The sequence below is a fragment of the Mirounga leonina genome, unplaced genomic scaffold, assembly GCF_011800145.1.
Source record: "Mirounga leonina isolate KUSES-001 unplaced genomic scaffold, KU_Mleo_1.0 Mir_97, whole genome shotgun sequence".
NCBI classification, from domain to species: Eukaryota; Metazoa; Chordata; class Mammalia; order Carnivora; family Phocidae; genus Mirounga; species Mirounga leonina.
Window position 1 is genome coordinate 884,911 of NW_023270889.1, and position 27,098 is coordinate 912,008.

Sequence of the window (27,098 nt, forward strand, 5' to 3'; positions counted from 1 at the left end):
TAACAGTGAGGAGATCCTCCGAGACGGTGACAGTTTGAGAAAAGGCAGGTATGCGAGCAGGCTTTTGAGGCACCTCAAACCCCAAAGGTGGGGATCGCTCTTTCCTCCACTGAGGATCGGAGTGGAGAGGGTATAGGTATTCAAGTTAGAGCCACATGGGTTCAGATCTCTCAGCTGCAGACTTTACAAGGTTTGTTAACCATGTCACATTATGTCAAGGCTCTGAGCCTGTTAACTTCAGAGCAAAATAGAAATGGTGACTGCTGTGTCCTAGCTTAGTGGCTAAAATCATGACGTCTCTTCTACGAATGGCCTAGCGGAGTGCGTGGTACACAGGTGCCTGTTCACCCCGCTTCCCGGTCCCGTCCCCTTCCCCCGGAGTGCACGAGGAGCATGGATTTGATTGCCAATCGATCTGCACCCAGATCTCCCTGAACACGGTGTTTTCTTCTCTGGATCTCGATTTCGTTGCCGTTTTATGGGGAGGCAGAACCAGGACCTTGATTTCATGAGTTCTCTTGTCCTGGGGCCACTGCGAGAGGCACTTACCACCACCTCCAGTCCCGGGACACCAAGTCCGCTTCCTCAGTGGCCCCCTGGAGGGGCTGAGCGTGACAGAAACACATGGAAAACTAGGGCCCTTTCCTCCCGCTGGAGACTGGGAAGCTCTTTTGCTCTGGAAATGTCACCAACTCCCTGGGATCCTCAGCTGAGAATAGCATATGTAAAAGCCACGAAATGTCTGTTTTACTTGAACGCTTGCTAATGGGCTGCCTTGTGCTGTCCTGTAATTCACTGACCTGTTCTAGATTGAATGGAGGACCGCGTGCTTCAGAGAGCCTGGGCTTTGCAAGGGAACGCAGCTGGGTTTGAATCCCAGCACTGTCTCGCACCGGCTGTGTGACCTTGAGCTTATTAACGTCACTGCGTTCTAGCTTCCCCATCAGCAGAAGGAGGGTAATGGTGTCGTATTAGTTTCCTCTTCTGTAAGAAATCACCACAAACTTGAGGACTTCGAGCAATACAAATTTATTATCTTAAGGTTCTCGAAGCCACAAGTCTGCAATGGGTCTCACTGGGTTGGAGTCAAGGCATCAGTCAGCAAGGCTGGTTCCTTCTGGAGGCTCCAGGGAAGTGTCCCTTTGCTCGCTTTTCCAGCTTCTAGAGGCCGCCCACATTCTTGGCTCGTGGCCCCCACCATTTTCAGAGTCCGCAATGGCTGCTTGTCCCATCTCCTCGGACTCTGACCTTCTTCCATTTATAAAAACCCTTGTAATTACAGGCCCACCTGGCTCTCCCAGGATAATTTACCATCTCCAGATCCTCCCTCACCCCTGCAAAGTCCCTTTTGCCATGTGAGGAAATGTATGCACGGGTTCAGGGATGAGGAGGTAGAGGTCTTTGGGGCGGGAGGCGCATCGTGCTTCCTACCCCAGGGCCCGAACCCAGCGCAGCGGCAGAGCCCCAAGTGGTCGTGTCTGCGAAGCAGGAAGCACTAGGCACTCAGCCTGAGCACAACCGCCCTGGGCTGACCAGTCTTGGGCTGCAACTAGACTTCAAGCCCCTTGAGCGCAGGTAGGGGCTCCGTCCTCCTTTTCTGTCTTCCGTCCTACCTGGCCGAGTGCAGGAGCCCCAGGGCCGGTTTGGGAAATACTCCCCAAACGGAATTCAGGCAATGCAGAGCGCACAGAGAGAAAACAGACGGTGGTAAGCGTGCTCTGGCCGCTCATGGTGGTTCATTCTGCGGCAAACACATGCGCATCAGCAATCCACTCTCTGGATGTATGAAACGCAGACTCCGCGTGCAGCTCCGTGTGCACGGGCAGCACGCGGAGGGGGCGATTGCAGGAGGACTCTTGTTCAGTAGCACCGAGCCTGGCTGAGCTTACACGACACAAAACCATCCAAGGAGACTGCGCTGCTCTCCAGCCCCAGAGGGCAGACCCTCACTCGCTCTCCATACACACGTGATGAGAAGTGGAGCCATTTAAAGCCCCTGAATATCCAGGCCAGGGGGAGCTTTGCACCAGCCTGGAGTTCTCCACCCAGCTCCGGATCAAATGCATTTCCTCCATCAGTATCGCCATGGCCCTTCTAAAGTGAAATCACATGCAGCTTTGGGCTTTCGGCGGGCTTTCGGAAGGAACTGATTAATTTTTTTTTTTTAAGAAATTTGAAATTTGTCAGCTTCCTAATATTTTTCTCAAGCCCTCCTATTCTTTGTAGGAGACAGACTCAAAAAGCAGCATTATACCAGGGCAATTGCGGGGGTGATTCGCTAATCTCCCAATCCTGCTGAGCGTACCCGTCCAGCCTCTCTTTGCCCCTATCCTCGCCCTAGAAGAGAATGTATGGTTATTTGACTGGTGGTTTTGGCAGAGGAACTGGGTGTGGGTGGAGTGACTCCTCTTCTTTTTTGGGTTGGCCAGTGTGCCTGCGGAGTGTGAATGGTCTGATGCAGGCCCGCAGTGAGGGGAGCAAAACAGCGAAGTCTCTGCTCCCAGGGAGCGGCCAGCAGGGGGGGTCGGTGGGGTGGGGGGCAAGACGCGTGGCTGTGCAGTGCGGCTGTGACTGGGTGGTCTCTGGCTCACTTTGGGGGTTAGTGATAGGAAGTCCCTGTTGCCACACCTTCTACTGATGGATAATAATAAAGCTGGTATTTTGATGCTCATTTGCTTTGGTCCATTTTCTCTCAGTTGGGAAAAAGAATACTATGTAGTGGGTTCCCCCTAAGGCTCAGAAGTCCAAGGGTGCCTTTTGCACTTAGAATTCGGCACACCCTCGAATTTTGGGACCTGGGGGGAGGAGAACAAATGGGGATCCACACACCAGATGTCAAAATGTTTCAGAGTTATAAATCAAGCTAACAAACTATTAAGTTAAATATGCTTTATCCTCCTTCCCTGCTAATTAGGACTTGATAAAGACCCAAAAGGTCAGGTTCCGATTTTGAGTCCTCAGATTCCTTGCATTCCCTACCGGAGAGTGGTGGCATGGGGAGACCCGACCCCTGACTGCTCATGCCCCTGTCTTCCCAGCCTCAGCTCCGTCCGGCTTTGTAGACAGCTCAGCACCCCTTTCCAAGTTCCTTCTAAACGCCTGCAACCAGCTCCTCGGGGGGAGGGGAGACCCACGGACACCCTGCACATGAGCTTGGAGCTATTTGGGCAGGGGATGTGGGAGTTCTGGGGAACGGTGTGTCTGGATTATGGCCTAGACTTCAAAGCAAGACCAGGATGGGACCCCTCTAAAGCAGAGGGCCCCGAGCAGGAGCCCCTGATGCCCCTAACATTGCCTTGGAGCAATCTTGTTTCAATGACTCCTTTTCCATGAAGCTTCCCCAATATTTCCTCAGTCTAAGTTTTTCTTCTTCTGAATTCCTCTACCATCTGACACTTATATTCTTCCTCCAGAGCAAAACAATGGAACTTTTGGAAGGGTATACTCCATTCACCACTGCCGGGGAGCCTGTTCCTCAAGTCACTCTGCCCAAGGCAAGCAGAAATAGGCGGTGAGGGCTGTTGTCTGTTTCGATCCCCTAGTCCATTTTCAAATGGAAACTTCAGCCTGTTAGACCCAGGTCTTATTTTCTTTAAAATTTAATTAACATTCAGTTTAATTCTTTATCATTGTCAGTATTAGCACCGTCTCACCTCCTGAGAAGATGAAGTAATGACCTCTCCCCATTATCACCCTTTGCTGGGGGCGGGGGGCTGATAATAGCATTATACATTTTTAAATAGTCTATTTTGAAATTTTAGGGGTTGATTTGTTACTCCTGTGGAAGCCTTAACATCTAAAGCTTCATTGTCATTTTTTTTAACGCACGGTAATCTTATTAAGCAAAATCCTCCCATCTCTCAGTCGTTTATCATTTGCACCTGACACTTTCCTCACGAGCCATCAGCTTCATCACAGGATGGAAAACAATGTGATGTAAGAGCAGATTGCCTGGTAGAATGCCGAGAGACAGCATAATCAGAACGGATTCAAGCAGTCGAGGGAAGCCTGAGGCATTTTCTGACCTTTCAAGGAAAGAGAGTCTTCCATAGTCCATATATTCCCAGGTCTTTCCAATTTCCCACATCGTTAGCACCATCTGCATCCTGTTAGCCACTTAGAAACTCGCCTGTTCTCCAGGAGACCTTAGAACTCAGGGCTGAGCGAGTCTGCAACAACCACGCCCCGAAGTCACTGAGCCCAGACCCTTCAAAAATCCACTTCAGCTCTGTTTCCAGGAAAAACTATACTGAAGTCCTCTCGATGTACCTACTTCTTTAAAGTTTCAGGGAGCAGGAAAATGCTAGCACCGAGATGGGTCTTTGAGTTGACCTATCTAGTTCAACCTGCTTGTTTTACAGATAAGAGCACTTGCTGCAGGGAACAGACTGTCCCCTACTTTGGTAAGGGCGCTCAGTGGATGGTGACCACTGCTGGTATTTACATCTACTTACAGACGAAAGTTGTAGGCGCCGCAGACCAAAGGTCTGGTATTGAGAAACCCAGATGCAAAGAGAAGACATGAGTTCTCGGTGCTGCAGTGAACATTTTTTTCTCACCCAGATACAGAGAAGTGAGGCCTGTTGGCTTTAAGGCAATGGATTCCCTGTGTCCTTGCACTGCTTTATGTAATCCAAAGCTCTATATTAATCCTGCAGTCTGTGCTTGCTGGAGAAAGTGTTCCCTACACGTGAGTATCTTCTTTGCAAAAATGTTTAAACTTGTAAAATTTACCATGTCAGTCATTTCCAAGTGTATATAGGTCAGTGGTGTTAAGCACATTCTGTGTTGCATGACCCTCACCACTATCCATTTATTCATTTTTCAGGACCCCACACAGAAACTCTGGACCTGCTAACCAATCACTTCCCATCCCTGCCTCCCCCCACCCTTGCTAACTTCTCTTCTACTATCTCTCTGTGAATGTGCCTGGTCGGGGTTCCTCATACAAGCAGAACCACACAGCAGTTGTCCTTTTGTGGCTGCCTTATTTCACCTAGCATCATGTTTTCCAGGTTCATCCAGGCGGTAGTATGTGACAGGATTTCCTTCCTTTTGAAGAATGAGTACTAGTCCATCATTATGCATAGGCCACATTTTGTTTATCCATTCATCCAGAAAGCTCTTGGTTATTTCCACTTTTTGACTATTCTGAATTATGCTGCTATAAACACAATTATACAAATATCTGTTCGAATTCCTGCTTTTAATTCTTTTGGATATATACCCAGAAGTGGATCGTATGGTAATTTTGTGTTTCACTTTTTGGGGGTAGCTACCACACTACCACACTGCTTCCATAATGGAAAACATTCCCACCAGCAATGTACAAGGTTTCCAATTTCTACATATCCTCCCCAATACTTGTTACTCTGTGTGTGTGTGTGTGTGTGTGTGTGTATGCTTGGATAATAGCCATCCTAACAGGTATAAATGGTATCTCACTGTGGTTTTGCTTTGCATTTCCCTAATGACTAGTGATGTTGAACATTTTTTTCATGTGTTTATTGGCCATTTGTATATTATCTTTGAAGAAATGGCTAGAGAAGTCCTTTGCCCATTTTTGAGCTGGGCTGTTTTGTTGAGTTGTAGGAGTTCTTGATACAGTCTCAATTCCTAGTCCTTATCAGACATATGATTTGCAAACATATTACCCCATTCTTTGGGCTGTCTTTTCACTCAGTGCTTTTGCTGCACAAAACTTTTAATTCAGAATAAGCCCAATTTACCTATTTTTTCTTTTGTTGCCTTATCCAAGAAATCATTGCCAAATCCAATGGCATGAAGATTTTTTTTTATGTGTTTCTTCTAGACTTTTAAAGTTTTAGCTCAATATTTAAGTCTTCAATCCATTTTGGGCTAATTTTTGTATATGTTGTAAGGAAAGGGTCCAGCTTCATTCTTTTGCATATGGGTATCCAGTTTGCCTCGCACCATTTGTTGAGAAATTATCTTTTCTCCATTGAATGGTCTTGGCACCCTTGTCAAAAATTGACCATTTACGAGAGAGTTTATTTCTGGGCTCTCTATCTTATTCTCTTGGTCTAAAAGTGTGTCTTTATGTTAGTACCACACTGTTCTGATTACTGTAGCTTCATAATCAGTTTTGAAAACAGGAAATGTGAATCCTTCAGCTTTGTCCTTCTTGTTCAAATATATTCTTTTAAAGTTGTGCATCTAGACAGCATGCATTTCTGAAAGGTATTTTCGAGAGTGGCAAAATCTGAATCTTCAGAACTTTAATACAGAAACTAAACTGTTTTTTTTTTTTTTTTTTTTTTTTTACCCTTTCTTTGCTGCACTAAAAGGATTGAGTGAAAATACATCCTGCTTCCTTGTACCCAAACCCACCACCTCTCCCCACAATCCTTCTGGATGAGTTAGACAAGTAAGGGAGGAGTTAATTCTGGGTGTAAGATTCTACTTAAAGAAGTACAAAAAGAGGTGTACATGTAGGGGAAGGCAATGTTCCTGGGAAGGGGAAAAGCTCCCTGCTAAAAAGAAGATGGAGGGTAGAATATTGCTAAAAAGAAGGAAGGGGTGTTACTGGACGGGTCTAGGAGTTGACTCCAGGGCTGTTAGCAAGGATAAAGAGGGCCCTCTAACCCAGGTTGGTGGAACGGGCTCAGGACCCCTGGAGGAGCATGGATCAAGTCCCGGTGCCAGGTCCTGGTGGGTGGTGGTGCCGAATGGAACTCGCTGGAAGAGTGGTTTTTAATGACACCTCTGCTAAAGTTCACTTACTACATTGATGTACCCCTAGTACCATCACAGGAAGAAAAAAAATCCTAAAAATATTTTATTTCTGGCATAATTTCATTCTCTCCTCCTACCTTTTGCTTTTTAAAAATTTGCTTCAAGTGGCAATCAATGATGCCTGCAAACTGAGGCTCTGAGCTAGAGCAGAGAAAGAGTTAGATAACTGGAAAACTCTTGCATGGGTGAGGATGAGGATGACTGGCAGGGTGGGCCATGCGACAAGGAAGGGAACAGGGCAATTACCAAGACAAAGAAGGCCCAAAGTGTACCAAGGGCCATCGCTGAAACACTCCCAACTAGTCATGAGAGCCGGGGCTGGGGCAGTTAGAGGAGGCGAGGAAGCTGTGACCAGCAGTTACGGGGGCAGCACAAACGGATGGCAGGGAGGCAAGCCAGAGTCAGAAGTTTGGTTTGGACTGGCTGGGGTGGGTGGGGAATTACTGGCACCAGGCACTTACAGCAAGAAGGCAGCTGGATCAACCTGTGCTCCAGGGAGGAGGAAGAGAATGCAGGAGGTACTTAGGGGAAATGTTCAAGGAGTTGCTGACAGCACGAGTCTCTAAGCCATGGGGAGGTTGCCCTGGAGGTGAGGTATGTTTGGGAATCCTCAGCAGCTAGATAGTAAAAAGCCTTGCATCATGGATCATGGATGCAATCACTCAGATGAAGTATACAGAGAGGGGAAAAAAGAGCTTAAGGTAAAAATCCCTGTGGTATAACAGCATCTGGGAGCAAACTAAACAAAAACCAGTGCATAAGAAGGCAAAAGACTCAAGAGGGGGTAAGATGATGGAAGAGTGTGGAGCCATTAGGAAAAAAAAAGTAGAGGGAGAGAATTTCTAGAAGAAGAAGGTGACCAGTAGTTTCAGCTGCCACGGAGATGCCAAGTAAGGTGAGGGCTGAAGACATTCTGTTGAACTTAGCAGTTAAGGGGGTATATTAGTCAGGGTTTTCCAGAGAAACAGAACCAATAGAATTGGGGTCCCTCGCTGGCTCAGTTGGTAGAACATACAACTCTTGATCTTGAGGTTGTGAGTTGGAGCCTTACATTCGGTGTAGAGATTACTTAAAAGTAAAATCTTAAAAAAAAAAAAAAAAAAAGAATCAGTAGGATCTAGCTAGCCAGCTAGTTAGCCATCTATTTATCTATATAGATGTATGTATGTATCTGTATAGGCCGATACACATATGTATCTATGTAAGTAGATTTTCTATATGTATATATATCTACATAGATATATATCTATATCTAGAAAGAGATTTCTTATAAGTTATTGGATTACATGATTAGGGAGGTTGGGAAGTCCCACGGTCTGTCATCTGCAGGCTGAAAACCCAGAGAAGCCAGCTGTAGTTTGAAGGCCCAAGAACTCAGGAGAGGAGCTGAAGGTGCACATTCCAGTCTGGGTCTGAAACCCTGAGAACCAGGGATGCCGGGCAGGAGGAGACTGATTTCTCAGCTCTAGTGGTCAGACAGAGACAGGGCACATCCAATCTTCCTCCACCTTTTTGTTCTAGTCAGACCCCCGGTAAACGGCGTGATGCCCACCCAGGCTGGGGAGGTCCATCTTCTTTCACAGTCCACCTATCCAAATGCTAATCTCTTTTGGAATCACCCTGATAGACACACCCAGAAATAAGAGTTAATAAGATACCTGGAAAATCTCATGGCCAGTCAAGTAGCCACATAAGAATAACCATTACAGGGGTTACAGGTGACTTTTAAAGATTTATTTATTTATTTGAGAGAGAGAGGGAGAATGAGAGAGCGAGCGCGGGTTTGGAGGGGGGCAGAGGGAGAGGGAGAATCTCAAGCAGGCTCTGCACTGACCATGGAGCCTGATGTGGGGCTCCATCTCGCCACCCTGAGATCATGACCTGAGCCGAAACCAAGAGTCGGACACTTAACCAACTGAGCCACCCAGGTGCCTCTAGTTACTGGTGACTTTTAAAAGAACAGGTTTCCAGGAGCCAGCTTGCGGGGCCCTGAGGAAAGGTTGGAGCAGCACCCCACAATTTCTTCACAGCAACGTCACTTTTAGGAAGAGGAGATGTGCTTAAAGACTTTTTTTCTATGGGAGAGAGAAGCACATTTATAGGTTGAGGGGAAGAAGGAAGAAGAACATAGACGGGGAAAATCCAGCAGAGAATGAACAATTTATGCAGCAAGATCCTGAGAGAACATGGAGTGATTGAGGGGGAGAGAACAACGGTTTCTGTAAAATAACAACGTGCCCCTGAATGTGGCTCCCTGCTCGTGAAGGATGAGGAAGCCGTGGGTGGGGAAGCCTGCGGGCGTGGGGAGGGCGGCGCTGCGGGAGGAAGACAGGAGGGTGAGCACAGGTCCTGGGAGGGGGAGACCAGTGTGAGCACAACAGGGATGTGAACTGGGGGACCTGAGGAGAGTGTTAAGAATTGGGACACCCCCTTGGAGAAGGCAGGAGGGGTATCTGGGAGCCCTTTCAATTCTTCCTGTGGATACTATGGTGTTCTCACAATTCATCCAAGGGTGGCTTCCTTACTTTCTAAAATAATCCCGGGGGCACCTGGCTGGCTCAGTCCGAAGAGCATAGGACTCTTGATCTCAGGATTCTGAGCTGGAGCCCTATGTTGGGTGTAGAGATCACTTAAATAAATCTTAAAACAAACTAACAAACAAATAAAATAATCCTAGGTACTTTTGTTACCTGAAATTCTACACTTACACAAACATTTCCAAATACTTATTTCCATATGTTTCAGTTATATATTCCACATGTTTAAATATAGATATTGTATATATTTCTAAATATATAGGTTTCTGAACACACACACACACACAAGCCTGTATCAGATGGCTCATTGTTTATTTCAGATGGGCTCATGGTTGCCTTCAGCTGTTGGTCACATTGTAGCATCTAGGGATAAAAGGCCCGCAGCACCCAGAAGAGCTGGTTCTTGCTTTTGGTGAGGTTCCCTGTGTTAGGCAGGCATATGAGGATGGAGAAGATGAGCTCACCCTGTCAGTCGCGGCAAGTCTGGTTAGGGAGATGAGTTGTATACACGGGAATAAACATTAGCCCAAGGCAGTGAGGACCAGTCAGAAGGCAAGAGACGCCAAGGGAAGAGTTAACCTTAATTGAGTAGCTGCCAGTGTATTTTCTTATTTAATCCTCATACAGGTTCCATGAGGTTCTATTATTATTCTCTGGACAGGGGAAGCTTCTGCACAGAGAGGGGAATTTGCCGGAGAGCAATCAAGTGGAGAGAGTGCGCAGGCTCACTCCCTTGCATCGTGTTGTTCCGACCGATTAAAGGTTCGTGTTTCACGAGCTGCTGCCTGCAAGGACCCTCCCCGCCCAGTTCGTAATTAGATTGTGTTCTCGACATTTCTGTGCGCGGCGGCTCTGCATCATGGACGCTAGCATGACACTTCCAGTTCTGCCAAACACTCCCTGCGCTGGGCTGGCGTAAAGAAACGCTTGCTTCTGTGTCTTCGCTCTTACCAAACTAGGGGGACCTTCGTTTTTGTTGAGATACTTTGTGGAGTTGTATGCTACTGTACCCATTTTTAATGGGGCAAAGCTATGACCCATTTTTACGGCTTGTGCCCAGTTGGAAGGGAGTCTTCAGCTTTCATGAACCCAGAGCGATCGGCTGATGCGGGGCCCAGCAGCCTTCTACCTGCTCTGCTGAGGACGCTCTGCCATTGGCGTTCTGATGACCAACTGGCAAATGTTGTGATGTTTCTCTATTCTTCTTTTGTGGTTCTTTACAAGAAAGGTAAGATTTAAGTGGGATTTAAAAGGTAGAAGAATTAAGTCCTCCCATAGTTTAGAGATACCATTTGAGGTTAGCCTGAATTATGGAGCGTCAAAAACTACACTGATATAAAAAATGGAGTTTTATAAAACAAATAAAAGCATAGTTTGTTGCTGTATTATCTCTTTATAAGTGTTATTTTACATCTCTTTATAATCGTTAATAATGGCATAGCCAAAGCTTGATGTGATGGTGGGTTTTTTTTTTTTTTAATTTTAATTACTCCCTCCTGAGTGGATTGGCATTTCAAGAATTTTTAAACAGCTACTGACATTTTACTGTTATATTCTAATCACATGATGAACTGTCAATATGTTCCTTGTGTGGAAAAAAGTTTACTTGAGCTGAGTGTTCATTATCTTCACTTTAGACCGTTTTAACAAGAAAGGAAATAAAAAAGAGCTTGGCAAGAATGTGGGCTCCTTGCCTTATGTAAGCTGGCTTACCTCCCACCTCCCGTGGGTAGAGCAGAAAATGGAAGGGGGAAATGGGGGTGCGAAGCTGCTGCCCACGGCTCCAAATGGAAAGAAGCAGGAATCCATCATGTTTATAAACTCGTGAGAGAAGGGAATGACCATCCAGGCTCGAAGGCCATCATTTTTGCTCTTTCTGCTCCATGCTTCTGATGGTTTATGCATCTTTTTTTTTTTTTTTAAAGATTTTATTTATTTATTTGACAGAGAAAGACACAGCGAGAGAGGGAACACAAACGGGGAGTGGGAGAGGGAGAAGCAGACTCCCTGCTGAGCAGGGAGCCCGATGCGGGACTCGATCCAGGCACTCCAGGATCATGACCTGAGCCAAAGGCAGTCGCTTAACCAACTGAGCCACCCAGGCGCCCTGATGGTTTATGCATCTTAAGTCCCCAAATGCTCTTCAAGGAAGAGGAGCAGTTTCTCCTAATCAACAGGCACTCAGATAGAGCCATCAACTGTCATAGTCAGGAAAGGAGGCCCAGGACCCCCTTACCCTGCAGAATTCCATTCCGGGCTTTTACTCTAGAGTGACCCCTGGAGGTGGGAGAATAACAGTGCACAGTTAGGCATACACAAAGATCCTATAGGACTCAGGAAGCCACAAGGACTATGTTCTATGAATTTATATGAACAACTAAAACCCTTTAGCCCATTTCTTCCAGCAGACTATGTTCTGGCATTGGCAGGGACCTGGGCTGGAGCAGGGAAACATTTTGTTTTGCTTTTGGTTTTATTTAAATTTGTGTTTCATTGTTTCCTCTTCATGTTTTGCTAAATTCCTAAATAGTTACCATAATCTTTATTTTCAATGTTCTTTCCTTTTACTTTATTTTTAAAGAAAAGGAGTATTGAAAATGGGAAGGCTTTGAAGAAGAACAAAGAAGTGAGTCTTGGCTTCTTTTTCCAATCCTCCTAACACCATGATTTCCACGGACAAAGAGGAGAGGAAGAACGTTCCAGGTAGAGTGAACTATAGGATCAAAGAACCGATGTGCATGGCATGGAAAGAACAGCAAGAGTAAAGCTCAAAAAGGTGGTTTGGGAGCAAATTGTGAAGGCTCTTGAATGTCATAATAGTTGGGAGTTTAGACTTCTTCCATGGACAATAGGGAACCCTCAAAGGCTTCAGGCGATGAGAGATGTGATCATATTTATTGTTTAAGTAGGTGGCTCTGGTATCAGTGCAGAGAATGGATTAGGAAAGAGTCCAGAATACCAGTTAGGAGGTAGTTTAAATAGTTTAGAAGTGAGAATAATGGCCCAAATTAAGGCAGTTTTGGTAATAAATGGGCATATAACCAATCTAGGATTGGTTAAGAAAAACTATGCTGGAGAACGTATTCATGAGATTAGTCATATGAAAGGCAAAAATATAACGGAGGAAAATAATGCCCTAAGGTGTGTGCCCGAGACAAAAAGTTACCATTAATCCAGAAGGGGTTCCTTGGAGGAGAGATATTCAGTGTGTTTTCCGTCAGATATGCTGAATATGAAGTGTCCTTGTGACATCCAAATGAAGGTGTCTAGACGGCTAGAATCTTGGGGTTGGAGCTCAGAAAAAAAGGGTGAGACCGAAGATGAGTATTTGGAAGTTATCAGCATAGTTAGGACAGGTGAAATTCCCGAAGTAGATGAGGTTACTTAGAGGAGAGAGTATAGCATGGAAGAAGGTATGGCCCAGGACAGAACCTTGTAGTTGAGGAGTTGCCAGGAAAGAGACTGAGAAGAGCCATCTGAGATAGAAGGACCACATTGCAGAAGCCAAGGAAATAGTATTCAAAAAGGAGCAATTAACATAACAATAAAAATTAAAAAAAAAAAGAAGCAGTTGTTTAGAAAAAACATTCAGGAGCGCCTGGTGGCTTAATTGGTTAAGTCTGCCTTCAGCTCAGGTCATGATCCCAGGGTCCTGGGATGGAGTCCTGAATCTGGCTTCCTGCTCAGTGGTGAGCCTGCTTCCCTTGCTTGTTCACTCTCTCTCTCAAATAAATAAATAGAAGAAAAAGAAAAAGAAAGAACATTCAAAAGAAACATTAAGTATTGGCCATAAGGGAGTCACTGATGGCCTCTTGAGAAGGCAGTTTCCAAGGAATGAGAGGCAGGAGTGAGATCCTAGTTGTTGAGACATGGACAGGAGGCAAGGAAGGATCACTGAAGCACAAAAACTGCTCTTGGGAAGTTTTCTAGTAAAGGAAGAAGAGAAATGCAGCTTAAAGGGAAGAATTTCTATCTGCATAGTTCAAAGTGCTTTTACATTCATTAGCTTACTTGACTCCCAACACAGCTCAGGAGGTGGGAAGGGCAAGTATCGGTAAGACTGGGAACAAAATGAGGTTTAAAAATTGGTTAGAAGGCTTACCCAAGGTCAACTAGAGCAAATAAGTGGTGTAAGAACTGAGCTTAGAATTCAGATCACTTGGCTTTCAATTCAGTGACCTTTCCCCTTGTCAAAACAGAGCATTTCTAAAGTGTTCACTCTGTTTGGCAACTGGATACTGGAGGGTATTGAGCTCCTTGTTAAAGGGGTATTGATCTTATCCAGGGTGCAATGGGGAGCAACTGAAAGGTTTCGTACAAGGGAATGCCATGTTTAAGTCAATGCCCACGGGAGACAAATTTGGCAGTGAGGTGAAGGATGTGTTAGTGGAACAGACACCCAGGGGGTAGGCCACGAGAACACGGCATCGGACAGGACACAGCTCAAATAAACATCTAACTGCATGCTGAGAAGGTCGTTTCCCTTTCAATTCTGTGGACCCTCTTCTGTTTGTGTTAAGGAGAGGGTATCAGTTTGCTAGTAGTTTTTGACACCCTTCAAATACTCTCTAGTCTCCCTTTTGAACAAGCTTCAGACTGGGAACATCGGCAAGCAATTGCATCTTGCCAGAGCTGAATTACATTGCTTTGTGTTTATTTTATTTGTATGATTACTTTCCAGTATGACAAGAAGTACTGATTTCCCTTTTATTATTATTATAGAAAGGTTACTGTCAAATACCTCTAAGTAAAACAAGTTAAATTAAGGAAAAATATTAAGTCAACTCTACGATGGGTGGTATACACATACAGGGAAAAAACACTAGGAATGTACATTTTAATGACTAAAGTTTGAAAAATTCTGGTCTTGGAGGCTATTGTAATAGGAGTAATGAGGGTTTAGTTCAGGGTGGGGTGATGAAGGTGGAAATCGAGTAGAAAGCTCTGACAGATATCTTAAGGGAGTTAAAAAAGAAGGGGACAGTTATCAACCTGGGGTATTTTCTGCATCATCTCTTAGGATGTTTATGGCTGCAATAATAGATAATAAGCTTAAATCCAAAAGGCTGTGCAATACACAGAATTTATTATCTCATGTAACAAGAAGCTCCAAGGTAAGAATCTAGGATTGGTTAACTCAGAGGCTCATTGACATTACTAAGGACTCAGCTTCCTTCTACCTTCCAACCCCAGCAAAGAAGCTTTGTCTTCATAGCCTCAAAATGGCTGACATGATTTGAGCACAACCTATGATCAGTGCAAGAAGACATGTCTTCTGGTGATGAAGAATGAAGAACAAAGAAACCTTTATTAAAGAAATTTCTTTAATAAAGAAACCTGAAGGCACCTCCACCAAAATATTTTCCTTCAGGATTCGTCCTCCCCAAATAGGTCACATGTCATGCATAAACCAATCCTGACAGGGGGAACTAAATGACGGTAACTAACCTAGAATAATTAGGATTTATTCTCCGAGCTAGGGTTAAAGATCCTTTCCTGAAGGATGGAGTTCTCAAGATAATGGGGACTCTGGTAACACATTTGGCTGATAGGCAGTCAACCATGTCCTATACAACTTATACCAATTATCTAACTGAATTCCTCAAGTTAACCCTTGAACATAAGTGGGGAAGTTCTTGAAGCTTGTTGTTTTTTTATTTTTTAAAAATTTATTTAGCTCTTCTCTCCATGTGTTGGATTAAGGCAGACCGAAATACTTCCACTGCAAAATGAACATCTGGTTTAGTGATGCACATTGAGGGCGTGATGCGGAATGTCTGAGGAGACAAAGGAAAATAGAGCAACAGATCATCATAGAATCAAATATAACTTTGAGAAAATGCACTAAGCTAAGACTCTTAAACCTTATTTTTATGACATGTCTTCTATTTCCCTCCTGGGTTGGTCTCCTTCCTCCCCAATGCTGTACCCAGGCCATTCACCTTCTAGTCTCCTAACAATTCTGGTACCATCTGGCTCTGCACCTCTTCCTTTTTTTGCCATCTGCTCACCTCCTGGTCCTTCCACCACCTTCACTGAGGTCTCGGGCACCTATCTACACCTAATTTCTGCGGGTACCGAGGGTGGCCTCCATGTCCGGGTTTACAACCCTACAAACTAGCTTCCTGATTGCCAAGACTCCCAGAACCTTCATCTCTGCTCCTCTGCATCCACCCTCCCCTCCCTACCCCCTCAAGGCCAGCGCCAAGAGCCTCTTCTTCATCAGGAACAATCTAATTTCGGATTCCCACTACATCTGCCCTTTTCACTAACACTTCAGTCTCCTCAATCCCCCATGGGCTTCCGGACTGCCGCCCCGCTCCGCGTCTTCCTCCCACTCCCGCCCGGCCAGCCGCGTCCGGTTGCCAGGGTGCACGACTTTCCCAGCGGGCCCTCAGTTCGCGCGCCCCGCACCCGCCGCCGCCGCCGCCGCCGCCTGCACGCAGCAGGCGCCTGCGGGGGCCGCGCGGGGCTGAAGCGCACCGCCCACCCCACCGTGGCCTGCGGGCAGGGTCCGAGAACGTCCCGCCGCCGGGCAGACGGACAGACGGGCACCACTACTGTTTCAGCCGCTCCAACTCCTGCGGGTCCTAAGTTCTCTTGTCCTCGTCCACCCGGTTGGAAACTTTACCCTCCCTCTCAGCTTGCTCCCCCAGCTCCCACGCCTCTCCCTCCGTGCCACAGACGACCTTCCCCCTGCGGCTCAGAAGCTGTCAGGCAAGATCTTTCTAGAAACTCGTGTGCTCCCACCTCCAGTCTTACATCCCCGCCTGAAGGTGAGGAGGACCAGGCGTCTACCCTATGGAAGTGAGCCCTGGGCCCTGGGGCCGCGCCCCCCCACCCCGTTCCCTCCGGGAAGCATCCCCTCCTCTCGGGCGTCCCCAGCTTCTCGGACCACCCCCCCAACCCGCGAACAAGCCGACTTACACCTCTGCCAACCTAAATCCAAACCACGCCAGATAAAGAGCTGTCGGCCCCACGCCCCCCACGCCCCCCCCGCCCCCCTTCCAGCCACTGTACAAACGCGATTGTCTCCTATTACCCAAACGGACTCAAAAGGGGGGTTGGTGCTTGTTGGCCTTTACTGTTCCCTCTGCCCACGCTGGTCTCTTCACACCCCGACCCACCGCAGCCCGGGGGGCCTCGGCCTCCAGCAGCCTTCGGGCGCCTCTCTGGCCTCAGCCGCCCCGGGAGCTGCTGGGTGGGGAGCCCGGTGGGGGGCATTTTTCAGCCCTCACCGTCCGGCTGGGACGCCGCCTGGGGCGCCTGGGTCCCTCCCTCCCCTTGAGCTTCGCCCCCTCGAGCCTCCGGGGCTTGCTAACTCCCCGCGCCTCTGGGCCCTTGTCTGTCCTCTGTCTGGGCGCCTTGCCTCCCCGGGTAAAGGCGGGTGCGGCGCAGGTGTGTGGCCGGCTCTGCGCGTTTCCCATGGCGACTCCTTCCCCGGAGACGTCCCCCTCTCACCGCTGGGAGGCTGACGACTCCAAAAATCGTGACTTGGCCCCGGTTCTCTCCTCTGAGCTACCGACTTGTCTGCAGGAACAGATGTCCATAACCCCCTCAGACGGCGCCTGTTCACAGCGGCGCTCGTCCTTGCCATGTCTCAACCAAGTTAGACAGGAGGCTTGATCCCCGACTCTGCCTCGTGCTTCGCATCCCAGTCTGCGCACTTCACCCCTCTGGAATCGTGCCCTGAATGTGCCCTTAATCGCGCTACTGCGGAGACAGTTCAAACGGCACCACGGGCCACCCCCCTCCCGTTCACTGCCCCCAGTCTTGGCCCCTCAGGCTTATTCTCCCCAGAGGGCAGACTCAGAAATCAGACTGCCTGAGCTTGGGTCCTGGTTCTGCCACTTACTAGCTGTGCGACTTGGGTAACTTACTTAACCTCTCTGTGCCTCTTCTGCTTCATCTGTAAAATTAGAACAATCATAGTATCTATTTCATAGGCTTGTTGAGAGCATTAAATGAGTCAATGCAAAATGTTTAGAACAGTGCCTGACAAGCATTAAGGGTTTGTATTATTACCACTCAGCGCCTCAAGCCTTATGCTTCAGCCACACAGCTGAGCTTGTAGCTCTTTGCAGTCGGCCAGGTCTCTGCACACGCTGAGTGTTTATCTCACTGTGTAAGGCTCAGCCTAGCTAGGAAGTCTGGGCTAGGAGTCCCTTCTCTTTCCTCCTGTGATACCCCTTTTTATAGCTGTAGACGAGCTTGCTACATTGTATTCTAATTTGCTGGTTTTTTTTTTTTTTTAACGATTTTATTTATTTATTTGACAGAGAGAGACAGTGAGAGAGGGAACACAAGCAGGGGGAGTGGGAGAGGGAGAAGCAGGCTTCCGGCCGAGCAGGGAGCCCGATGCGGGGCTTGATCCCAGGACCTGGGATTATGACCTGAGCCGAAGGCAGACGCTTAACGACTGAGCCACCCAGGCGCCCCTAATTTGCTATATGCCTGTCTTTCCTGCCAGCTCCGGGAAGGGAGGGACTGGATCTTAGTTATCATTGTAACGTTAGTTCTAGCATAGCAACAGCTGCTTAGCACTTACATGTTTTCCAAATAACTAAGAAATAACTAAGCATGTAAACAACTGTTTCATGTTTTTATAAGTTACAGGATTTTTAATCATTAATTTGTACAGAAAAATACCTGTGACTGGGACTAGAAAAAACTCAGAGAGAATGTCCCAGCCAAAGTGCTCATTCTGGTTTGAGGTGGTTTGATTTGGGCTGGGAGAGCTGGAAGCCTATTTCTTAACAGGGTGAGGGGAAGTTGAGGAGAAGTTACAGATACAAGGGAACAAGTGATGTCCCCTTGAACAAAGCTGGAGAGTGTCAAGAGTCAAGGGCACAGGTCCACGATCTAAATCTGAATAGGAGAGACACTTCCTGAAGTGAATCTTCAGGAGAGGAAGTAAGAAACGGATGTGGGGGCAGATGAGTTTACATAGAGATCTTATTTAAGAGCTCCTATGTTCTCTGAGAAGTAGGAGGCCAGAGTGTTCACTCAACGAGAATGCAGGGCAGGAATGGAGCAGGGAAACCGGGGAGAAGGACGAACATGACAAAGGACAAGGACAAATTAGGGGAGGAGCAGAAGCTACACTCAATCTTCCATGTCTGCCCTGGAGCCACTTCAGGGTGAGGGTCCTGCTGGTGTGAGAGATCAGGGAGAAGGCTTTCCTAGCAGCTGCAGCACGGGCCCAGAGGCAGGGCCGCACCAGGACCACCCCTGCCTGGGACTATTCCTGGCTTTTCCAGAAAGGAGTCGGCAGAGCCGGACTCTGCATGGGTGAAGGGCCCTGGGAGTGGCTGATTCTGAGTTCTCATTAGGGACCCAGCCAGGGCGGCCCACCTCTCCTGCAGGGTCCCCTGGGCCTGCCAGCACTGTTAGGTTCCTCCCGACTAGAATTGCTTTCACGGGGTTAGAACGAATTCATACATGAGAGAAATTAGTCATTGCATGGTTGTGATGACTCTACTGTGACCTGTACCGTAAATCCTCTGGTAGGTGTGCACATCTCTTGTTAAGCCTAGGTAGACGGTCCTCTTAGAGCGGCGGTAACGAAACCATTTGCACACAGCTCCCCCTGGTGGTCTTCAGGCCTCACGGCACCTTTTTCATGAAAAGACCTGAGCATTATGCCTAGAGGAAGTGGGGCTGGGTCAGGAAGAAAAGAGACCAGCTCTGGGACGTCAGGGAGACGCCTACCTAAAGGGATAGGGAACGACCGGCCTTTCTCTTACCTGAGCAAAAATACCGCCTTTGCCAATTAGAAGCCCCATGCGTTTGCAGTCCTCATGGATTTCATTGACTTCTTCCTGGGGAAGGGGCTGGCTGCTCACCTGCAAATACATTTAAAATATATTTTCTATTTGGGTTTGAATTGTTAAGGACGTTATTTCCAAGAGAGGGAAAAAAAGCAACTCGAGCCATCAATGCTCTTCTCTCCCTCTCAATCTCTCTCTCCTCGCTGTAACTGAATACAGCTATTAGAAAAATACATCTGTTAATTGCTGGATGGAATTTTTTTGGGGGTGGTGTTATTAAAAGTATTTGTTTTTATCCCAATTCATCCCAGATTCCTGAAGAAAAAATGAAGTTGAATGCAGGTAGCCAGTGAATCTTGACTCTGCTAATGGCTATCCTGGGAATTTGGTTCTTTCCTAGCCAAATTTGGAGTCGGCTTTATTGATGTGGTAATTCTCAACTGTTCACTTTGTTTTGCTCCTGTAAAGGGCTCATTTCAAAGTCCAGGAAATGCCTCCAAAGTTACAAAGATCCAGGCTTTCCCTGGGCCACAGCAGGGCCCGGGCAGCTGGGGTGGGGCCTACTGTCCTCATCTCCCTGGCTTGTGGAATTTGCTCTTTCTCCCCCAAGACTTAATCCTCCAGGGTTAGGAAAGGTAAGCACTTGGGGGGGTGGGGGAGGCTGAGGCTGTTTCAGGTTACCAGGCATCTGAGTTTGGTCTCTCCCTGGGGGGTCCAGACACACCCCTACCCCTTTGGTGGCACTGGGCTGGGGGCCGGCGCCCCTTCTGTGTGTCTCCTGTCTTCCGAGCCTGAGTACAGACACCTCCCTCTGACTTAGTCATTTCAAGTCTGACTGTGTGTCTGCATGACCTGGAGGCATTTCCAAACTACAGACATTTGGGGCTCAGGCTTGGCCTATGGAATGAGAAGACCTGGGGCAGCCTGGGGCATCTGGATTGGTAAGATGCCTGGCAGGTACCCGCGTGGGAGTTATTGCTGTGATCCTGTCTTGAGCGCCATCTCTCTTCTGTGGCACAGCTGCGGTGAGCATCAGCATGGGTCTGGCTCTCTGGTTTCACATGCATAAGGCATGATCCTGGCTCCTGGGCCGGCCCCTGCCATCCTTGTGAGGCACAGGAAGACTCCCTCCAGGGGTCCCAGCTTTGTTCTTCTCGGGGCTTCCTACCCACCCTCCCTCTAGGCTTCAGTATCCATCCCCCGCCCCCACCCACCCAACCCTTCATTCCCGCTGAAGTCTCAGTGTTCCAGCACAGAGTAAGACTGGACCTCCCAGGGATGCTCACATTTTTGTCTGTCTTAAAGCTTCGAGATAAGGAAAATAATATTCAGACTTTCACACTGTTAGATAACGAGGACTTGGGATGGGGGACTAGACCAGGATCTTCTCACTGATCCTAAAATGTCATCGTGCATTCCTGCTTGCCTCTGACGTTCTCATCAAGTAGACTAATACATGACAAAATAATTGAGGTAACCTGTGAGAGCTGTCAAGTGGTCAAATATGGGGTGGGAAAAGTGAGGCGTCAGAGGGCACTCAGCACCCTCTGGAAAGGTTTTCCTGGGGGAAGTTGAGTTGGTGGGGCCTTGCTGGGCAGTTAGGGTCTGAACAGGTGGAGTTTGGCCTCACTCTGGACTGGGCCAGCACCGTTCCTGTTCCCTTGCCCATTTTATCATCCCCTGGCCTCAAATGCTGTGACTAATTGAACATCTTATATGCATTCCACAGAGAAAAGCAGGGCTGAAAACTCTGAGGCACAGCCCCCGGACCGCTGCCCAGGCCCTGTGCTCAAGCCTGTGTCCCAGCTGCTTGATAATCGAGTGGGCATGTTTCTAACCGACCTCTTGGTGGGTGTGTAATGTCTCTTCAGGTTTACCTTTTTTTTGGCCCCCACCTCCCATAAATCTGCATTTAAATAAAAGTAATCCATGTTTATTGAGAAAAAAGCCTTAAACTGAAATGGAGGTGCATAAAGTAAAATGGAAAGTTTCCTCTCCCCCAATCTTACTCCTAGGTTCACCTCCTGTTGATAATTTCATGTGAACCAGACACTTTTTCTATGTGTGCAAATACATCTATATGCATATTTAGAAAAATGAGTCATACTTTATAAGGTTTTCCAATTTGCTTTTAACAATTTACAATATATCTTTGACATCTTTCCATGTCATTGTATTGGGACTTCATCTTCTTAAAGGTTACCTGATATTTCAGAGTTTATTGGTAATTTGTTTGATCATTTATTGTTGGACATTTATGTTGTTTCCAATTTTTTTTTATGATTATAAACAATGCCACAAATATCCCTGCTCATCTATAACTTTCAAACTTCTATGAGTATTTGTTTCAGACATATTTCTAGAAGTTGAATTGCTAGGTCAAGATGCATACATTTAAGATGTTGGTAGATATAGGCAAATTGCTGTCTAAAGGACTGTACCAATATATGTCCTCACCAACAGCAAATGGGAGTTTCAATTCTGGGTTATGGTGGACAGTGTTATACCCAAGTTCTGAGCTGTTGTAATTATGTGAACATGGTCTGAATTGTTGCAGGGACCTGAACTCAGTCAACACACACTTTTAAAGTACTTACCATCTGCATGATTCCTGGCCTCAAAACTGTATAACTTATTTAGGAAAGTAAGATACTTCTGCATGAAAACCGAATCAACAAATACATGGTTTTGAAAGATCTGTTCAAAGGAGTTTTTTAGGGAGTGGGTGCTAGAGGGATTCTCTGAGGCCTGGAGCCCCTGTATGGGGGAGAAACAAACAAGCTTTAGGGTGTGAGTTGGATCTAGATAAGGGCTAGGATTTCCACAGGTAGATACAGACAGGAGAGTCCTGTGGTCCATGGTTGGGGAAAAGTTTGAGTGGCATTGGATGTAGGGAAATGAATGGCATTGAGTGGACTTTGAATGGAACTAAAGAATCGGTGAGCTGGGATGTAAACCTGGGTGGTCTGCCTTCAGAGCCCATGTTTAACACTACCAAATGGCAGAACTCATTTGATAGATACAATTTGATAGCCTGTTTTATTTTTTCCATCACACAGTTTGCACACCTTTCCTGTCAAACATATAAATATGCCATTGTGGGATGGATGTACTATAATTTAGCTTGTACTGTATCAGTGGCCATGTGGGAGGATGCTGATGTTTAATCATCACAGATGAAGTCCTGATGAACAATTTGTTCATGTGTCTCTAAGCATGCAGAAGCTGGGTTTGGAACAGTGGGAAAGAGAAGAACCGCTCCTCTCTCATTGGGTTTTCCTCTGTGGAGTCTGGACTTTGAAGCGTAGATATCTTTGGGGGAACTCCTGGGTTGGGGACTAGGATGGACTCTTCTGAGCCTTAAAACACCCTTGATTGGGCCACAAGCTGAAGATAAGTATTTGTGGCTTGTGAGCCAGAGGGCCTAGTCTCATCTTACTCTTATTTTGCTGTTGTCTTCCCTTAGCTTTAAAATCTTGTTTAAACATTCCAGCTTTGTATGGACTCTGCTGTGTGGCATTAATGGAAGAGTCTTACATCCATGGTCTGGTCTGAGTCCTAAAATAATTGAACATCAACCCTCCTAAACTGGGATGCTGTGTTAAGATCAAATAGCAAGAAACCACTTAAGAGAAAGTTGGACAAGAGTTAGGGTGAAGGGGTTAGTCTGACTCTTCACCTTGGGGCCAAGATTCTCCCCCTGTTGCTCCTCTCAGCGGGTCTAGGCTTTGCTTTTATGGAGGAGAGGGTCATGGGCTGCAGGGGCAGCCATGGAGACACAGGGAAGGATTTGAGAGATGTAGCAAAGAAAGGATCAACAGGATTTGGCACTAGAAACAAGGGAGAGAAGGAGTCACAGGCTGGGTAATTGGGAGAACCGTGGAGGGTGAGAAACAGAAACAGTGAACTGGGAGGGATAACTAGTTTGGGGGAAAATGCCAAGTTTAATTGTTGTCATATTGAGTTTGAGGCCACAGTGGGAAATGTTATCAGAAAATCACACCCTGCCTGGTTACTTGGGAGATGGAAAATATTCACAAATTCAAAATCCTATAGATCCTTAATGTCCTCACCCCAAACCATCATCCCAACTCTCTCCTGGTCTTCTCCCTTACTTTCACGAGCTCTCTGGGCCACCTGCTGCTCTCCAAATAACTTCCTTCCTTCCCCATATGTCCAATTCTAAATATTCAGTCATCACCAATGTTCTTTGCCTTGAGTGGCAGGAAAAATATCATCTCCCTGTTCCAAATGCCCTCCCTCACTCCTCTAGAACTCTTGATGACCTGCTAGTGTTTGGCACTCACTCCCTGTTTATCTTGGCTGAGCTTGGTGTGCTCTCTCCCTGAGAATGAATGAAGTGATCTTGTAGCTCATGCTTCCTCCTTTAATTCTTCCCTACCCCAAGAAGTCACAGAGAGCGCAGCAGATCAGAACATACCTTATCCTTCACCATTTCTATTCCTATCATGAGGCCTTTGCCTCGGACATCTCCGACAATCTCAAACTCATCCCGCAGCTCAGCAAACTTCTGTAGCATGTAGGTGCCAACTTCTTGACTGTTTTCCTGTAGCTTTTCTTCTTTAATCACCTGTTTAGAGAAAGTCCCAAATGGTCTTGCATTAAAAAAGAAAAGTTCTAATATTGACTGAGAAACACAGAGAGGTAAATGTGTATGACCTTCTTTACAGAAACTTGACCAGACACTTGGAACCCAAAGTCTAATGTGACCATGCCCTGTACTACAAAAAGCTTTGCTGTAAGGAGAAAAAAGAGGCTTGGTATAGGGGATACTTTCCCCAAACCCTCCTCATCTTCAGGGGTGATTAAAAATTTAGGAAAGAATAAAAGACATGTCTCAATGCAGTCTGTAACACAGATGCCATAATCTTGAGGATCATTATTGCCAGGCTTGGCTGAGAGGAGGATACTGGGGTGAAGAAGACAAATGTTCTGGGGGAAGACCTGTCACTGATCCTCACCCTACTGGGAACTTACTGACCTATGCGGAACAGCCAGACACAGATTGTCATTGCCCAAGTGTTCCACTACAAGGCCGTGGCCTCGCAAGCTGAGTGAAGCCCTGTGTGGGCCCAGAGCCAGGGCCCTGAAGATACAAAAAAATTTTCACCTACTTCCACTCATGGCAGAGACCTGTGATTTTTGTCTACTACATACAATATGCTACATTTATATTTAGCTGATAATAATTGCATGACTTCATGACTTAAGACCTGTTTGTTCACCTAAATCCTCTCTACCTGGTAGAGGTGACACAACACTTAAAAAAAAGCTGGCCATGTCTATAAAATGAAGTAAATGACACATTCCTACCCTCGCTTTTCATTTTGTGATTTTATCATACTTGAAGATACTTTTTAATCAGCAAGGGAAGCTTTTACTCACTTATTTTTATTTAAAAATGCTCAAAATTTTTTGAATAGGTGAATCATGTGCCTCATTCAAAAATCAGAATGTATAAACGTGTATGCAGTAGAATGATCCTTGCTGACCCCTGTCCCCCAAGCTGCCAAGTTTCCCTCCCCACAAACAACCGCGGTGAGTCGTGTCTTGGGCATTCTTCCAGTAATACCCTGCACTTACTTAAGCAAATGCTCTCATGCACATTAGCAAGGGCATTTAACAGAGGGGGCACCAGGGAAATTCGGGGTCTGAGGCTGAACAACAGCTGAATTACCTCATTGGTCTCACTGAACTCAGTTTCTCTTTATGACTGTACAACAAAAGGAAGGAAGAATGAATATAAAGGACAGGCCAAAATTAACCCAAATTCAAGGGTAGCAGTTGGTGACTCTCCATCACATACCACTCAAATAAAAAAGACATTTCAGTGCTCCCAGCTAGCGACATTTTCTTCTATTTCCCATGCATATGAGGTTTCTTATAAATTATTTTGTGTCTAATGCTTCAAACGCCCAAACTAGATCTTTAAAAAGGGGTGAAGGGGCAGAATAATAACGGGAAATCTAACTTAAATTCATGCACTGGTAATTACCTCTTCACTTTAATAATGTGAGTGATAGAGGTTGGATAATGCACATGTGGTTTTGAAGTAGCCATTTGGTGAACTGAGGGATGTTAACCTGGCTGCTGGAACGTACCTCGAGCACCGCTGACCCAATGGCACAGACCATGGGGTTCCCTCCAAAGGTGTTGAAGTGAAAAATGCGTTTAGCCAGAGACTTGGCAATCTCTAGGGAAGAAAATAAAAGGTGGTTAGAGAGTGAGACATTCCTATCTATAATCTCCCATCACACCATTTGAATTGTATTGACTTTTGTGTTGTATTAGTAATGTATTTCATGGCATCGTATCCAATTCATTCTTCATTCACCAGAGAGTGGATGTTATGGATGGAATTATGTGTCTCCCTGCCTTGCTGACCCCTCTTTAGATGTTGAAGCCCTACTCCCAGTGTGAATGTATTTGGAGATGGGGTCTTTAGGGAAGTAATTAAGGTTAAATGAAGCCACAAGGGTAGGGCCTTTATAAGACTGGTGTCTTTTTAGAAGAAAAAGAAACACCAGAGCTCTCTCTCTGAGGAAAAGGACATGGAAGGATGCAGCAAGAAGTTGGCCATCTGCAAGAGAGATCTCACCAGAAACCAACTTTGCTGGCACCTTGATCTTGGACTTCCAGCTTCCAGAACCATGAGAAAATAAATATCTGCCGTTTAAGCCACCCAGCATGTGGTGTCTTGATATGGTAGCCCTAGCTGACTGATCCACTCATCCAGTGGCTAAGGAAAAATTGCTTATTCACTCAATGAGAAGTGTGATAACAAACTCTTTAATGTGTTGTGTGAATTGAAAAGTACCTTCACATTGGATTTATAGGATTTTACATGGGACCTCCATTAGTTTACCTTTTTTTCTGTATTATACCCTTGGGACTAAGAAGGAAATATTTTTTTTTAAAAAAAGATCACATCAGGGGCGCCTGGGTGGCTCAGCCGTTTAGCATCTGCCTTCGGCTCAGGTCATGATCCCAGGGTCCTGGGATCAAGCCCCACATCGGGTTCCTTGCTTGGCAGGGAAGCCTGCTTATCCCTCTCCCACTCCCCCTGCTTGTGTTCCCCCTCTTGCTCTCTCTCTCTGTCAAAAAATAAATAAAAATCTTTAAAAAAAAAAAAAGATCACATCAAGGATTTAGTAATATAATTTCTGGATTGTTTCAGGGTGAGCATATATTTGGTTCATTGTACTTCACTTTCTACATCCACATTTTAGTACCTGTAACAGGTAGAAACTTAGCATGTCTGATTCTATATTGCTTCATTTTCCCTTGTTGTGACCTATAGCTTAGAAACTTCTGCATGTATGCAGACATGTTAATCACTGAAGGAATTTTGCTTACAGCTGAGATTTGCAAAAACTGTTTTTTTTTTTTTTTACCTGAAACCTGTATCACTTGAGGAGATAAGGAAGTACAGATAGAAATGCCGATGCTATGGTTAAGATTTATAGGAACGACATGACCAGATTCCTGTAGGCAAAGATCAACTGACCAAGGACAAAGAAACTACAAGACCTTTCTCAGATGTCTACAAACGTTGTCTACATCTCAGATGTCACCTTTGTCTCCAAGCCCGTCAAGCTTCCCCCTTTTGCTAACAAACAAGGAGTTTGGACTTCCTGCCCAGGGGAGATGCTTCTTCAGGGTGATCATCTGCCATCTCCCCAGTTTGCTGGCTTTTCTGACCCCAATATCTCGGCTCTCAAATTATTGGCCTTTCATGTGGAGAGCAGAAGGAGCTTGGACTCAGTAACATATCTTTATTCATTCAGTAAAAACACTAAAATATCAGAGCACTTAATTATCCTGTAGTATCTCTAAAGTGTGCTCACTACTGTTGGGAAGAACAAAAACAATTTAAAGATTTTTAATGATAAATTGTTCATAAAAACCATTTTCTGTAAAACCTCACTAAAACTGGAAATAGGGTTTATGCTTATGTTCATTTCATAGACTATTCTGGCTAAGTGAGATATATTGTTTTGGGCTGTTTTGTTGA

The 27,098-nt window shown here is 46.1% G+C and overlaps 1 protein-coding gene across 2 annotated transcripts in view; it reads right to left on the bottom strand.

Annotated features, from left to right (window-relative positions):
• Nucleotides 1-14,630: 14,630 nt before the first annotated feature.
• LOC118006488 (alanine--glyoxylate aminotransferase 2, mitochondrial) overlaps nucleotides 14,631-27,098 on the bottom strand; it is a 36,141-nt gene continuing 23,673 nt past the window's right edge. The window contains exons 11-14 of one of the 2 annotated variants that reach the window (XM_034999165.1): nucleotides 25,186-25,277; nucleotides 23,505-23,654; nucleotides 19,040-19,138; nucleotides 14,631-15,070 (exon numbers count right to left, since the gene is read on the bottom strand). In XM_034999165.1, the coding sequence (XP_034855056.1) occupies nucleotides 14,963-15,070; nucleotides 19,040-19,138; nucleotides 23,505-23,654; nucleotides 25,186-25,277 (449 nt within the window). In that variant the 3' untranslated portion in view covers nucleotides 14,631-14,962. The remainder of the gene's footprint in view (nucleotides 15,071-19,039; nucleotides 19,139-23,504; nucleotides 23,655-25,185; nucleotides 25,278-27,098) is intronic. The other variant, XM_034999166.1, reaches the window with a different exon arrangement.